Consider the following 14934-nt stretch of genomic DNA (forward strand, 5'->3'; position numbering starts at 1 on the left):
TTTTAGCGAGTTTTCATTCAAAATACATTTCAATTAACAATGAAGAATATATATATATATATATATATAATGATTGATCGTGCGTTAACGTCCAAGACGTATCAAAAAAAGGGACTTGTTCGATAACTAACGCGTTCGCATGAGACTGCTACCTAAACAAAATCGTTTATAGCCAAGGGACCGCATTAAAATTCCTTCTGGCAAACTCTTGCTCACGAATCCATGATTCTACCGCAAGCACGCCGAAATCCTGTGGACTTGGACAAGGCACACGGGGAAAAAAAACAGCGAGTTGCGAAAATAGAAGAAGGAGGTCAAAAGGAAGGAAGAAAGGAAGAAAGGAAGGAAGGAAAGAGAAGTATATAAGAAAGAGAGGGAGAGAGAGAGGGGAGTTTCCAACCAAGAGAGAAAAGAAGAAGAAGAAGAAGAACGGAGTAAAGCAAGCGAGATGGGCGAAAGGCGTGTCGGAGAAATTTATTTCACTTTCCCCGAGTCCCTCGTTTTTTATTCACCCTGGGAAATCCAGGATCATTTGAAATCAAGCCACGGCCCATCCGAGCTCTTCTCTCTCTCTCTCTCTCTTTCTTTCTCTCTCTTTCTTTTCTCCTTCGTATATCGGCAAGAAAGAAATCGCGGTAGTGGACAACTCCACCCTCTCTCTCAAGTCCCCTCTCGGCTTCCATTGCCTTCATTCTCTCTCTCTTTCTCTTTCTTTTATTCAGCTATCCTCTTTCTATAGGAGAGACGGTACACCGGGACGACGACTCGAATGGCGCTGATCGAGTTTTCATCCCCCAGGCTTCCTACTTCCGCCAAGAGAATCACCACCGCCAGCATAGCCGCCATCCTTCCAGTTAACCGACCACCCTCATCCTGATTCCTATTCGAGCCACACCGGCTTCGTTTATAACTTCGTTCCTTTTCGAACGATAGCTGCTACGTCCTACCCTTCTATACTCTTCCAACCGTGTGCCAAACCCAACCACCACCACCACCATCACCATCACAACCTAGCTTACTTTCCCTTCCTATAACTCCCTTCCCTCTTTGCTCATCCTTCTCTTGCTTAAGCTCTCGTATGCGAACTAATAAACTACCTCCTCTCAGTTTCATCCTCCTCGTCCTTCTCCTCCTCACTCGGTGTTTTCTTTCGACTATCTCTTCGTTCCTTTCAAGGATCGCAAGAAAGGAAGGAAGGGAACCGTTGGTTGGATTCTATCCTGTCGCCAACAAACGACGTACACTTGGGACTCCTTGCGCATGCGGACCTACCACTACTACTACTACTACTACTACTACTACTACTACTACTACTACTCGAGAAAATCGACGAAATTACCATAACGACATACATATATGGAGGAGAGTGCCGTTAGAAAGCGCGTACCGGTTGTGGGATCCTTCCTTTTACTGCTTCGAATTGAGAATTTCGTACGACCTTGAAAGGTTCAAGCTGATACCACAGAGGACCCCACCGGGAAGGGCATTACCAACACACACACACACTCACACCAAGTACCGGTTGCCCATAGCGGCAACTGATATACGCGCCGAGGTTTATGGTGGTAAGACTTTCGAATGGTAACCGGGCAAGCCTATAAATCGCTTCGGCTTCCTTCTTCGTTTTAATGCCAACCCGGTGGTAGTGATAGTGGTGCTGGTGGTGGTAGTGGTACCTTTACTCTCTCTCTCTCTCTCTCTCTCTCTCTCTCTCTCTACCAGGATTTTCGTGTTTTACTGTTCCGTTTTTCGAGAGCTCTTCGTTGCACGCTAACGCGATATTAAAAGCGTACTCACGCTTGGATTGCTTCTCTTTTCTCCCTGTCCACCAACCTCTCCTCCTCCCCCTCCCCCCTCCCCATACGAAACTATATATATATATATATAGAGAGAGAAATCCCTAAAAAATTACTTCGTTAATTGAAGTCAAAAGGTTTGCCAATAAAACGAAAAGAAAACGAAATATATATTCGTATACGTATACATACGTATTAAATGGTTTTACTAAACCCCCTTCAACCCCCTCCTACCTCCCACCCCCCACTGGGGCGAACGCAATAGTGTGTCAGAGTGAGTCTCGTCGTAGCCATTCTTTTTGTACTTTTGTTCGATACGTTTGACTTTTATCGTCAGGCTTTTATTTTTAACAGACAACGAGGGGTAAGGCGGGGCAAGGTAGACGACGACACCAGTGTTCTGTAAAGCTATTGTTGTAAAGCTACCAAACAATCTCGGGAATGAAATGCTTGGCCACCCCCTAGTGATATCGATTCGCCGTCTGTCGCGTAAACTTTGGCACCGTTACAAAACAGTTTACATAAATGCCGAAAGGTTGCAATAATTTCGAATGGCGAAAAGTTTCTGTCGTACGTGACCGGATACGAAGGCATCGCGCCAACTGACAATTACAAATTCCTTCGAGCTACCGGATTACGGATCACGAAAGAGCCCTCAAAGCCGTGTTTCGTTAGAGCAGAAAAGTACTGGCAATTGAAAATCGATGAGATTCTTTCTTTATTTATTTCTTTTTCTACCTTCCTTGCTTGCTTGCTTGTTTCCTTCCTTCCTTCCTTCCTTCTTTTTCTTCAGTTGTCTCTACACTATCTTCCTCCTATCCTACCGTCGAACAACCCATTCCGATATTTCCGACGATCGATCAGTTTACAAGAGGAGAAGCATTATCGCGATTGAAAAGATCACGATCGACGAGCAATATTCTTACGAATCTCTATCTCTCTCTCTTTCTCTTTCTCTCTTTCTTTCTCTTTATTTGCACCCCCCTACTGTCGTAAAATATGACCGCGCTATGGAACACCGCAGCTTTCTCATTTCCTTCAAGCTACTTTTTCATACTTCTTCCAAGATGCGGTAGAAACATTCTCAGCGATGAGATCTACTCTCTCTCTCTCTCTCTCTCTCTTGCTCTGCTTTGGAAATACGACTGAAATCGTTCGTAAAGCTCTCTCTCTCTCTCTCTCTCTCTCTCTCTTTTCACCCCCCAGCCAAGACATCGAACCGAATCGCATTCATCGAATCGCAAGATACATCGAGTACAACAACGTGTTTACTTACTTTTCTATCGATATTTTATACCCTCCTCAAGGAACTCGGTCAGCCTTTCGAGTTCGTTTACCGTAATCCAATGAAACGTATCTAAAACCATGATTGGATTTCATCTTCAAAGCTACGAACGCAAATTTCGCACGATTTCGCAAACGCTCGCGCATTTTTACAAAAAGACCTGCCAATTGAATGGATTCTATTGGTAGGTATAGGTCGGCGGAGGTATTATAGGTCGGTACCACCGATAACAACATTTTCAAGAAAAATTTCGCTTGGAAAGCCTTCAAACGAATCGATACCCAAAGCCGCCTTCCTCTTCTTCTTCTTTTTCTTCTTCTTCTTCTTCTTCTTCTTCTTCTTTCCAAAGTCCTGATTATCCGAGCAAACTCCGTTATCTCGATCCTCGCGACGACCTCACCTACCTGCCCTCAGGAGACGAACCAAAACCGTTCGACTGGAAACCCGACCACGGCAGACTGCCAATTTCTTCATCAACCGAACACACCACTGTTGCTCCGCGATCTCCGACATCGTCCGACATTAATTTTCTTTCTCTCTCTCTCTCTCTCTCTTTCATTCCTACGCCAAATCGATCCTTCGAAACAGACCGAGAGATTCTCATGATCTATCGCGAGGAATAAAAGCGAAAGGAAGAAAACTAAGCGAACCAAAGAGATAGCAACCTTATCTTGACATTTTCTTCTTCAAGCAATCTCCAGTGAAACTTTCTTGTCAGCCAAGAACGACGAAAAGAAGCCAAAGAAAATAAGAAGAAGTAGAAGAAGAAGAAGAAGAAGAAGAAGATGGCGAACGAGTCACTGACGTGCTTCAAAGGATGAGAAGAGGAGCATCGTGTCTCGAACTTCCGTTTTGGAACTTTCCAGATTACGATAGTAGATAGAAGAGAGAGAGAGAGAGAGAGTTTCCTATGCTCGCTGTTTATTAGCTGAGAAATTCTGGCTAACCCCCATTCCCTAACCTTTCCCGCCCCATCTACTACATTCTATAACCTATTTCACCCAAGCAAGAACCATTTCCCACGACGCAACTCAGTCGATATTATCCTCGACTACTAGGAGGTGTTCGACGAATACCAAAGACGTGTTCGCGTAACTATATTCGAAAGATTAGAAGTGCGAACCGATGCGAATAGACGACGGACCCAACACGCTATGCTGCCAGGCATCCTACACCAGTCTGCTGCTTTTCGTTTTCACCGTTCCTCTTTCAACCCCTCCCTCTCCCTCCCTCTCTCTCCCTCTCTCTCTCTCTCTACTATGAAACTCGCACACAATCGCATACAGATGAACGTGGTCGTGGAACTCCGATCCCACCCGAATTGTACTTTCTATCCACGAACTCTACTCGTATTGTCATGATGATGGGCGCGAGACCGGAATAGGCGCGAATATATATGCACATACACATATATACATGAATTCTATATGGAGACATAGTTGCACAAACATATCAAAGTATTCTTCCAACAATGTTGCATGAAACGCATCGACAATTGCAAGTTTTTCTTTTCTTTTCTTTCTTTTTTCCCCCCATTAAATCTGTTCGATTACTCTGTTTCGAATATTTCCCGTATCTTCCGACGCGAACTTTTTCCGAACGAAAAATAAATAAATATATATATATATATATCAAAAGTGTTGAGAAAAATCTAACGTGAGAGAAAAGGTAAAACTCTTCTTCTTTCTTCTCGTTCGAATTGTAAAAGAGATAACGGTTATATCCACCATCCCCTTAGCATCCAACATGGATCTAACACAGCTACGCAACCCCAAAGGAATCCATCTCGGATTTCACTCGTTTTATGCGCACCGTTGAAACCATAAAAGTTTACTTCGAAGTACCTTTTTATTGAGAGAAAATGGTGAGTTACACACTACGACCACACCGTGTGCACGTCAGACGTCTAGAGTTAGCAGTATAATAATATCGAGAAGAACGTCGCTAAAGAATCCTTTTATTTTTCAAATACCAACGAGAATTTTCATACCTCATCGTTCGTCAATAATTATTTGACGTATATGTTAATTTGAATTTTTTTGTCTGCCCGAAAGATAGGCAACCCGTAATACACGCGTGTATGAACAGTTTGGGCAGAAAAAAAATTTCGTCCCAGTAGATGAAGCTCGGAAGCAACATTTGCATATGTGTCTGGAGGGTTGCATCCCTACAGGCGTAATGTTTTTATAAATAATAATTAAAATTTAACTTTAATTTAGTAATTAATACGCTTCGTAGTATGTAATCGCACACAAACACACACACACACACATACACATATGCAATTTTTAGTAGCCACGAGCGGGGAATACGATGGACTTCACAAAGAAGAGAAAAAAATCCTATAAGATCTATTGATGTTTGTCTATTTCTCTCTTCTCACTAACATAGCCGTTCTTTTCGTTTCATCGAGTTTGTTCGTTTCTTTTATCGCTACCTGTCGCTTTTTCGTCTCATTCGTTTTCAAATCAACCCCATTCTAAAGAAATTTTCACTTGAAAAAAAAAGGAGTCAAATCAAGCGTATATTTTTGTTCATCTCCCCCAAGTTCTACGCCTTTGAAAGCACCGCACTCGCTCGCTCTTTTTTCTTTTTCTTTTTTTGCTTGAAAAAGCACGACCCCATGGGTGGCTTATCGTCGAAAGATAGACGAACGTCATACAGTCGGATTATCCGGATTTCAACGGTTCGAGATTGATCCTTCGTGGCCATTGGAGAAACGACGGCTAGGCAATTTCACGAATTTGCGACGAGCTCTCTCCCGGTTGAGTTCTTCTCTCATCGTCGCAAACACGTTCCTACCCTCAAAACATAGACATTTCTTCGATCGACTGAAACGAAATGCGTAAGAGTTTCGAAAAAGCCATTTCCTAAAAGAGGACACGCTCGCCGATTTCTACCATTTCAACTTATCTCATTGCACTTTTCGATTCTTTCATATTTATCGAGCGAAACGCACTTTCGTTGAATTGTCCTTTCTTCCTACTACTCCTTCGTTTCTAATCCGAATATCGAAAGATTGTCAGATATCAAAGTTATCCTTCTTGGATATCATAGTTTACACGTTTTAAAATACCAAAAAAAAAATATAATCTAAATACCATTAATAACACGTTGCAATATTTTTATCGAACTATCTTGTGCATACAAAATAAATCCACTCAACAAACTTTCCTAAACTACAGTATTACGATATTTGATCTACTCCGTATATTTGTTATGTTAACAATTCATCAAAAGATAAAAAAAAAAAAATAAATTCCCTAGACTCACAGAAAGTTCTTTTTTTTTTTTTGGTCACCGAAGAAAAAGAAAAAGGTCGAACAAGCCAATGCTCTTATCTTTCTCTCAATTACCGTAAGCCGTTCGATATCGTGTGTGTGGCTATACTGTTTGAAATGGATATATACGACATAAACTTCGTCCTGGTCTCTTTTCGACAATCTCACAGGAAATGGTATAGCGAAGAAGGACTTGGTGTAGATAGAAGACAGAGATGAAGAGAAGTACAAGGGAAGTGGACCAAAAGGAAGAACACGAGAGTACAGAATCCGGGAATGTACGCGTCCGGAACATATATTCCAATAGAACAATGCGATACTACGATGTAACAGAGAAGCAAAACCAGTTTTCCTACGTTCGATGAACAGATCTACCCTCTTACGATTCAATTTCGTCGCTTGAATAACGCGTGCTAGAAGTATCATCATAAAAAAGAAAAGAATTTCAAATGAAAGAAAGAAAGAAAAAAAAACAGATGTGTGCAGATCACACGTGTTAAAAGTGAAATCTTCAAAAAACTAAGTTTCGAAAGAATGAGACGAATACAAAATATCTGATCTAGGATAATTGTATTCTCTTTTTTATTTAGTATCTTGGCCGTTTCATAAACGCCCGCCGCTCCGTTAACATAGCCGCCTACCGCTCCGTTACATAGCCGCCTACCGCTTCGTTACATTTTTTCAAATGACATCCATTCTAAAGAAGTTTTCACTTCAAAAATATCTACATTTGATTTACCAAGATGATGATAACCTTTCAACCTTTTCTCTTTATCAAAAGCTTGGAATTTTTCATTGCACTCGTATTGCTATCGATCGTAACCCAAAGTTTCATTGGTTCTGCTGTTGCTATTGTTACTACTACTACTACTACTACTACTACTACTACTATTACTATTGTTGTCATTACTTTACTTGATAGTCCTGGTCAACAGTTATGGTCTCTGTTACACCAACGTTGCAACTGAATCGCGAATATCGTTGTTACGAGGGCGATATATTGTTTCGTTGGGGGCAACGAGCGATACAAGTTTTTACCGTTTAATCGATCTCTTTCGACGGGCCAAGTCGTGCGTCGCGTTTATAAAAAAAAAAAAAAAAAAAAGGAAAAAAAAAGCTTCTCCTCTCCTTTCTCTGATGGATGTAGAGTATGTGTATATATATATATATGCATCGATAGAAAAAAAAAAGCACGCTTCGATCCTATCTCAAAAGCCATATACAAAGTGATACTTTACGCCCACGCAACAGGTACCATGTTACATCGGTGTATTACCTACGTGCTCAAAGGAAACATATGCTTGTGTTTAAGTATGCAATGATGGTATATAAACGCCACAACAACACCCTCTTCGAACTTTTCTTTCTTCTTCTTCTTCTTCTTCTTCTTTTTTCTTTTGTTACAAAGAATCTTATTATTTATGGAAGAATATTGATTATAACATTGTGATCTAATTAACCCTTTGACTGTGGCACAGTCCAATCCATTAAATATGAACGGGGCGCGATTTCTCGCATGTCAGTCGTTGCGACTGTTTTTCCATTCGACTACTGACCCAAAACAGATAATAATGGCAAATATGTAAAAATATGTAATGTGTATAGTAATATTTTAAGCTATTTTATATTTTACTTTATTTATTTTGTGCATTACTTCAATAATAATCGATAATTTAAATATAAAAGAAAAAAAAAGTACAAAATTTATAATGTAACACACGAGTATAATAACTTTAACAACAGGATATTTGAATAATTTTAATCCTAATTATAAAAATAATCAAACTATAATGAACGAATATGAAGATAATCAAATTAAAATAGACGACAAATTTCAAGTATAAAAGCAATTAAACTAAACGACATTGAAATAATTTGCCAATATTTAATTGCTATGTTACATATGACAATAAATTCCATGTTAAATTAATCGATAAAACAGCAATAAAGGTGTTATTGTAAAAAAAAAAAATACAGAGAGCCTATATATATATATATATATATATATATATATATTTACGCCTTTCGTGTATATTGATGGATTTGTGTGAGCGTATATATAGGCCTTTAGCAGTCAAAGGATCGATATCAATTTGTTACATTTATAATTCTTCACAATTCATCACTGCTCGAGTTCATTTTATTCTCATTTTCATTAGTCTTTTTTCCAAACAAATATAATTAAAACAACAACAACAACAACAACAATAATGAGTTAATTATACTTAATTGCAAGTGAATAATAATTAATAGAAAGATTATTACTTTTCAGAATCGACTTACTCGAACGTAACAATACATTGAACAAATTACTACGTACACGTTAGTGGTTACATGTTAGAAACTTGTTCGGAATGAGTTAGTCCACCATCCACGAACAGATCGAATTTAGTCATGGAATACCGAAAGTGCTTCTTCGATAATGTTGTTAACGAAGCTTTACTACTACTCTGAAGCGTATTGCGAATAATTGCTATTGCCGATCGTTTCCTATATCTAGAATACGCTATTAAGTTGTTTTCTTTTTTTATTTTTATTTTTATAAGAAAGAAAAAAAAATTCCTTTAGCATAAGCTACACCCTACAAATATTTATAATAAAATATTTATATTGAATCTACTTCTTCTTCTACTTTTTCTTCTTCTTCTTCTTCTTCTTCTTTCTCGTCGTCGTTAAACAGTTTGTGCAAGCTCGTGACTTTATTTGTAAGTATAATAATAATAATAATAATAATAATAATAATAATAATAATAATAATAATAATAATAATAATAATATCAAGCTTTCAACGTTACAAGTTTAAAAGAAGAAAATTATCTTACGTTCGCAAATTAAAAAAGACGTTTGATGCTAAACGTCAAGATCGAAAATCCTAGCAATTCGTGACGGTAATGAGGGAAAGATCGAATGGAAACGTTCTAGAAGATATAAGCATCATTTCGTTTCGCAAACAAGTCGAGTTCGTTCGTTCGTTCGTTCGTTCGTTCGTTGGCTCTGTTAATTCTTCGAGTCGCGCATTTTAATAAAAGCAATCGAGAAAGTTCGAAGAAGAAGCGCGAGAAAAATAGTCTCGTAAAATTCCAAAGGACGTATGACGACGACGACTACGACTACGACGACAAAGACGACGACAAGAAATCAAAGAAGGAAAGAATCAACTATCCATAATCGAACCAGTTTATCTACTCGTACTTTCTTTCAAAATTTAGAAAAGAAACTCAAGTTTTACAGTTAAAGGAATAAAATATCTAACAAACACGATAACTGAATTGATTCATCTTTCTCGTATTCTAAAATTAAATGATGAATAAATCTAATGTACAATTATTTTCAACAAAATATTTCAATACTTAGATATTAACGCCATGGCACCGCAGCAAAAATTCCATTAATGCGCCAATAAAGAGCAATCTTGTTGTTTGCACACAACAACCTTGTTGTTTGCACACAGCAACCATCAGGGTTTCGTCAGAGTTTCGTCAGGATTTCGTCAGGGTTGCGTCAGATTTGCGTCAGATTTGCATCAGGGTTGCGTCAGATTTGCGTCAGATTTGCATCAGGGTTGCGTCAGGGTTATGGCGACAGCATCAGGTGAAAGAAAATATAAACTGTTTTGAATCTATGTTAAATTCTGTATCGGCCCGATTATTTTCCATCGAAATGCGATTGACTACTTTTTATAAATAAAATTTTGTGTATTTTCAAAGTGTTTTGATTTTAAATAAAAATTTTTTATTCTATGATTTGTCGCAACAATTTAAGGTGTAGATTAGCGCATTAGCGAAATTTTGCTGCGATGGCGTTAATACGTGGCGTAATATTTCTTACAGCTTGAGATTACATTTAAAAAAAAATATTAACAAAGTAAAATACTTTCTATCTCTCTCTCTCTCTCTCTCTCACTCTCTCTCTCTCTCTTTGATTACTTTTTCATATTTGGATATATTATAGAATTGTTAGAACGAGTTATATACTGTAGTAAATATTTAATAGGTTACATAAATGAAAATACAAGTGGAAGTGGAATATGGGTGCACTAAAGAATTTTAATCTCGGTAAGAAAAGAAGGAGGAGCAGGAGGAGGAGGAGGAGGAGGAGGAGAGGCATTGAAAGGATTGCCAATGAGGGGGCCCCTTTTCCTTGGTATTTTGAATTTAAAGATAGTTCATCGCGATTACCCCTCTTCAATTCTGCGCCAAGGGAAATACCATAAAAAACACTATCAAATCTCTAATCAAGAAGTTTCGAGGAGAGCACGAAACTTCTTAGAGGAAAAGAGGGTAAAAAGATCAAGAGTAGTAGTATGGGTAAGAACGAGAGACGAGACGGTGAGTTTAGTTTCGACGAAGAAGAGAAGCAAATCGAGAGAGAGAGAGAGAGAGAGAGAGAGAGAGAGAAAGAGGGAGAAGCAAACAAAAGAAAAAGAGAATGAGAAAGAAGAGAATATTACGAAGAAAAGCACCTGAGTGGTCTGCGAGCCCGATTTAGCACGAAAACATGTTATTCCTTTTGTTGCTCCCACACACACACACATATACACGAGAGTAATATCAAGGCCCACACTTTCTTTAATGAAATATTTAAAACTCTCAAATCTAATAAATAAGAAATGTATTTCCCTCTCGTGTTAGAATAATATAATTAATATATATATAGAACTAAATTAAAAAAATTAAATTAAATATAATATATTATTTATAGTATTATATATATTAATTAATTATTAATAATATATATATATATATTATTATTATTATTATTATTAATAATTAGGGGCCAATTGAAAAATTGGCCCTTAATTATTTAGAAAAAAATAAAAAAATAAAAAATAAAAAAAAAATAGGAAGGAAAAAAGTGGTTGAAGTTTCGTAGATAAGCCGATCGGTTATTAACTGGAAAATGGACATCATTCGACCGATCGAACGTTTTCAACGATAAATTATTTTTCTTGAGGGTCTCTTCGCCGTTGGGTAATTAGATTTATTAAGTCGGTCCTGTTTACACGAAGCCTCGGGCGCGTGATTTATTGAAGAGGACCCTTCAACGAGAGGAGAAACGTCGTTGGAAGAGGACGGTGAAGGCGCTTGTTACGAAGATTATGAGGTGAATTCTGTCTCCCCTCTATTTCATTTCCCGCTACTACTACTATTATAACTACTACTACTACCACTACTATACTATTACTGCTACTACCATTCCTGTTCCATCGACTACCCTCTCTTCCTTCTCCTCCACTAACTTTTCTCGTCCTTCCTCCCCTTCCTTCGTCACTTCGTTTAATCAACTTCAATAAGCCTACTCCTGTAAGTAGACTAATCTCACTTTGAAGGGAAACAAGCTAACGTTCATTCTCTCTCTCTCTCTCTCACTTTCTCTCAATCTCTCTTGATATTTCATTGGGCAAATTTCTATAAAGAAATTGCAGAGTAGGAAAATGATCAAACGTCTATGTATTGTATCTACTTTCTATAAAACAAACTTTCATAATCTTCAAATATTATTGTTAACCCTTTGCACTCCGCACGATTCCCAACGTTGGTTAGCAGCTACTCTGCGCCATAGAAATGGCACATTTACAGACCCCTCGTATTATTTAGTATAACTTTGGAATCAAGTAACGGATTTTAATGATATTGGGCTTATATTAATCTGTAGACATTAAGGAACATATTTACCTAAGAACTTTTACCAAAAAAATCTTATTTACCAAGAGAATGTATATGTGTAATAAGGCTTAATTGAGACACTCGCCAGAAGAAACGGCCCCGTTGTAAACGCGCCGTTTCTTAGACTCGTGTCTCAATTTTGAAGCCCTGTTAATGCCTCACTTCGCACATATGTATCGAAAATATCTATTGATTCGATGTCTCTTGTGCTATTTTAAAAAAAAACATCAGGAAAACATGCATGTCTCAAAAAGTTGTGCTGAAATAATTTAATTTCTCGTAATCACTAATAAACTTTAATGTCTCATACGTTGATAGGCTAGAATCACGATGTCTCATACGGTGAGAGACAACAGACTGCAAAGGGTTAATATCATAACTTTAAACTTTCAACGTCAAAACTAATTAATATCAACCAAAACCTAGCACACGATGAAAATTATTTCTACATTTCTAAAAAATCTACAAAGATTTTCTTTCCTCCCTATCGAAATATGGGTAAAGGGGAGAAAAAATAATAAATAGTGCGGGTTTATACAAAGTTATAGGAAAAATTGCGTTCTCCTTTGTACGAAGTTAAAATCGCTTGATTCAAAGAGCGTAGGCAAGTGAATGAATAAGGGTTAATAGTGTGGGAAACACGGTTAGGAAATGGAAGGCGGTGAGTCAGTTTAAGCGACGAGCGCACCCAAAGTTATCTGCCGAGCTAAACCCAAAATCTCCCTCATAAAAGTGGTAAGGAACCCCTGTTTGGGAAACAATGGTGCACTGCTACTGGAATCTCCGGGTGGTTCGTAAAAGTTCGGTCGAGCCGAATAAAGTAAGAGAGAGAGAGAGAGAGATAGATAGAGAAAAAGATAAAGAAAAAGATAGTAACAGAAAATAGAAAAAAAGAAAAAAAAACAAGTAGTCCAGTGAGATATAGAGAGAAAAAGAAATAAAATAAAAAGAAGGAAGGAAAGAGATTGAACAGAGAATACCAGAGAGAGGATTCGTTTTTAACCTCTGTGAAAGCCGTCCAATAAATATCGTCGCTCGTTATTAGCGTTTTAATTCAGTCCAGTGACGGTAACTTAATCCACGTGGCTGCCGAATAATCGAGAAAACGTTTGTGGGCTACGGACGATTGTGGAAGAAAAAGTCTAACATTAAGCCGGTAGCACCACCACCACCATTGAGAGAGAGAGAGAAACCAGCCGGTTGTGGGAGCAGAGAGAAGCACAAATTAAAAACTTCAGGAACGGTGTTCTATTCGCGTTAGTATGCGCGTTAGTATATGAACGTATCCAGTCTACAACCACCAACCCTCTTCTCTTTTAGTATGCATAAATGCTTCAAATAAATCATGCAGAAGAGCTGCGAAATTATTTGACAACTTAGAAAATTCCCCTAGGCAATACCACTTCGCTTGACTAATTTTAATATGCGCAAATCACGTGCCTGATGTTTCTTTTCTTTTTAATAAAACTCGCGCGATACTCGAATTATTTCACGATGATGATGATGATGATGATGATGACGAATACTACTACTACTACTTTTAAAAAAGGATTGAAATTAATCTTACTTACTCCTTTCTTTCTTTCTTTCTTAAGAAAAAAGAAATAATAAAACAATAAACTTACCACTTTGTCGGCCAATTTTCTCACTCTGCATGGCAGATACACAGTTTGTCCAACGAAGGCCGTAACATTTGAAGCAGTCGGCTCGAAAATAGGCAAATCCGTGTCGACGTAATCGTTAGTGGTGGGATCGTTTACATTCCTACGAGAATTTCCTTTGGACATTTCGCGTACATGAGCAGGCTCTGTAACAAAATGAAATCGTTTCACAATCCTCTACATTCCTACGTCTTAAATATTGCAGAAAAATCATGTTGCTTTTAGTAAAAGAAAACGATGTCCCCCTACCCCCTCTCCTCTCCCCTCCCCCAACCGATCGTTAGTTTGAAACGGAAACGTAAAGAGAATTTCCGGTGAACTCGAAAGCTTCCTCGACCATCATCACCCCTGTCTTACCCCCTCCCCCCTCCCTCTTGCCCCTATCATACACGCGTTACATAATTTCTAAGAGTTTCTAGAACGCAGTCATCGAACTCCAGTCTCATTCAAATGGCTGTCGGTCTATTCGAATCGCTTTCTCTCTCTCTCTCTCTCGTTAGTATACCTTCGAGCGGTTCTCCATCATCATCGATCATCATCAGCGTGAGCGACGATACCATTGGTGTTTGACAGGGATTGATTTGAAAGGAAAGTTGGTAATAAAACCTGAGAGAGAGAGAGAGAGAGAGAGAGACTGTGACTTCGACTAATATACTTTGAGAAAAGTGACGTTCCCCAAGCCTATAACTATCGTCTTTTCTCTTCTTTTTGTTTTTGTTTCCACACTTATATTTTCCGAATAAAACGAGTTTTGTTTGCATCGTTGAACCGTAAAATCGAAAACAAAAGGGAAGAGAGAGAAAAAAAGAGGGTTTTTTTTTTCAACGCCTAACGATATTTCCACGCACGTTGTTAACACTTTCCCATGGCGATCGATTAACTACTAAAATTAACGAGGAAAAAATAAATGTAGAAAAGAAAAACAAAGGTAATAAAGAGAGAGAGAGAGAAAGCGAGGGAGAGGGAGATAGTGAAAGCCTGGGAATCTCGCGAACGCGTGTAACATTTGGTAATATCCGACAAATACAAGCAGGTAAATCCTCATACGTCAAGTGAGAATGCACGTTCGCTGAATTGTCAAACGAACCTGCGCAGAACGATATACTGACATCGTAATTTACTGGATCGACCATTTCGCATAAACAACATCCTTCATCCAACGCGTAGTCGCACGCCCATCCGACTATTCCTCTTCCCCCACGACGTGAATTCGCGCGAGCGTTCTCGCAAATACGCATACGAAGA

At 38.4% G+C, this 14934-nt stretch overlaps 1 protein-coding gene across 2 annotated transcripts in view; it reads right to left on the reverse strand.

Annotated features, from left to right (window-relative positions):
• LOC107073985 (defective proboscis extension response 12) overlaps window positions 1–14934 on the reverse strand; it is a 79499-nt gene that overhangs the window by 41283 nt on the left and 23282 nt on the right. For both annotated transcript variants that reach the window (XM_015334985.2, XM_089170986.1), the window contains one exon: window positions 13654–13835. In XM_015334985.2, coding sequence (XP_015190471.2) covers window positions 13654–13835 — 182 coding nt within the window. The remainder of the gene's footprint in view (window positions 1–13653; window positions 13836–14934) is intronic.

Source organism: Polistes dominula, unplaced genomic scaffold (genome assembly GCF_049000335.1).
Source record: "Polistes dominula isolate Pdom_NZ unplaced genomic scaffold, Pdom_raw_medaka contig_31, whole genome shotgun sequence".
NCBI lineage: Eukaryota > Metazoa > Arthropoda > Insecta > Hymenoptera > Vespidae > Polistes > Polistes dominula.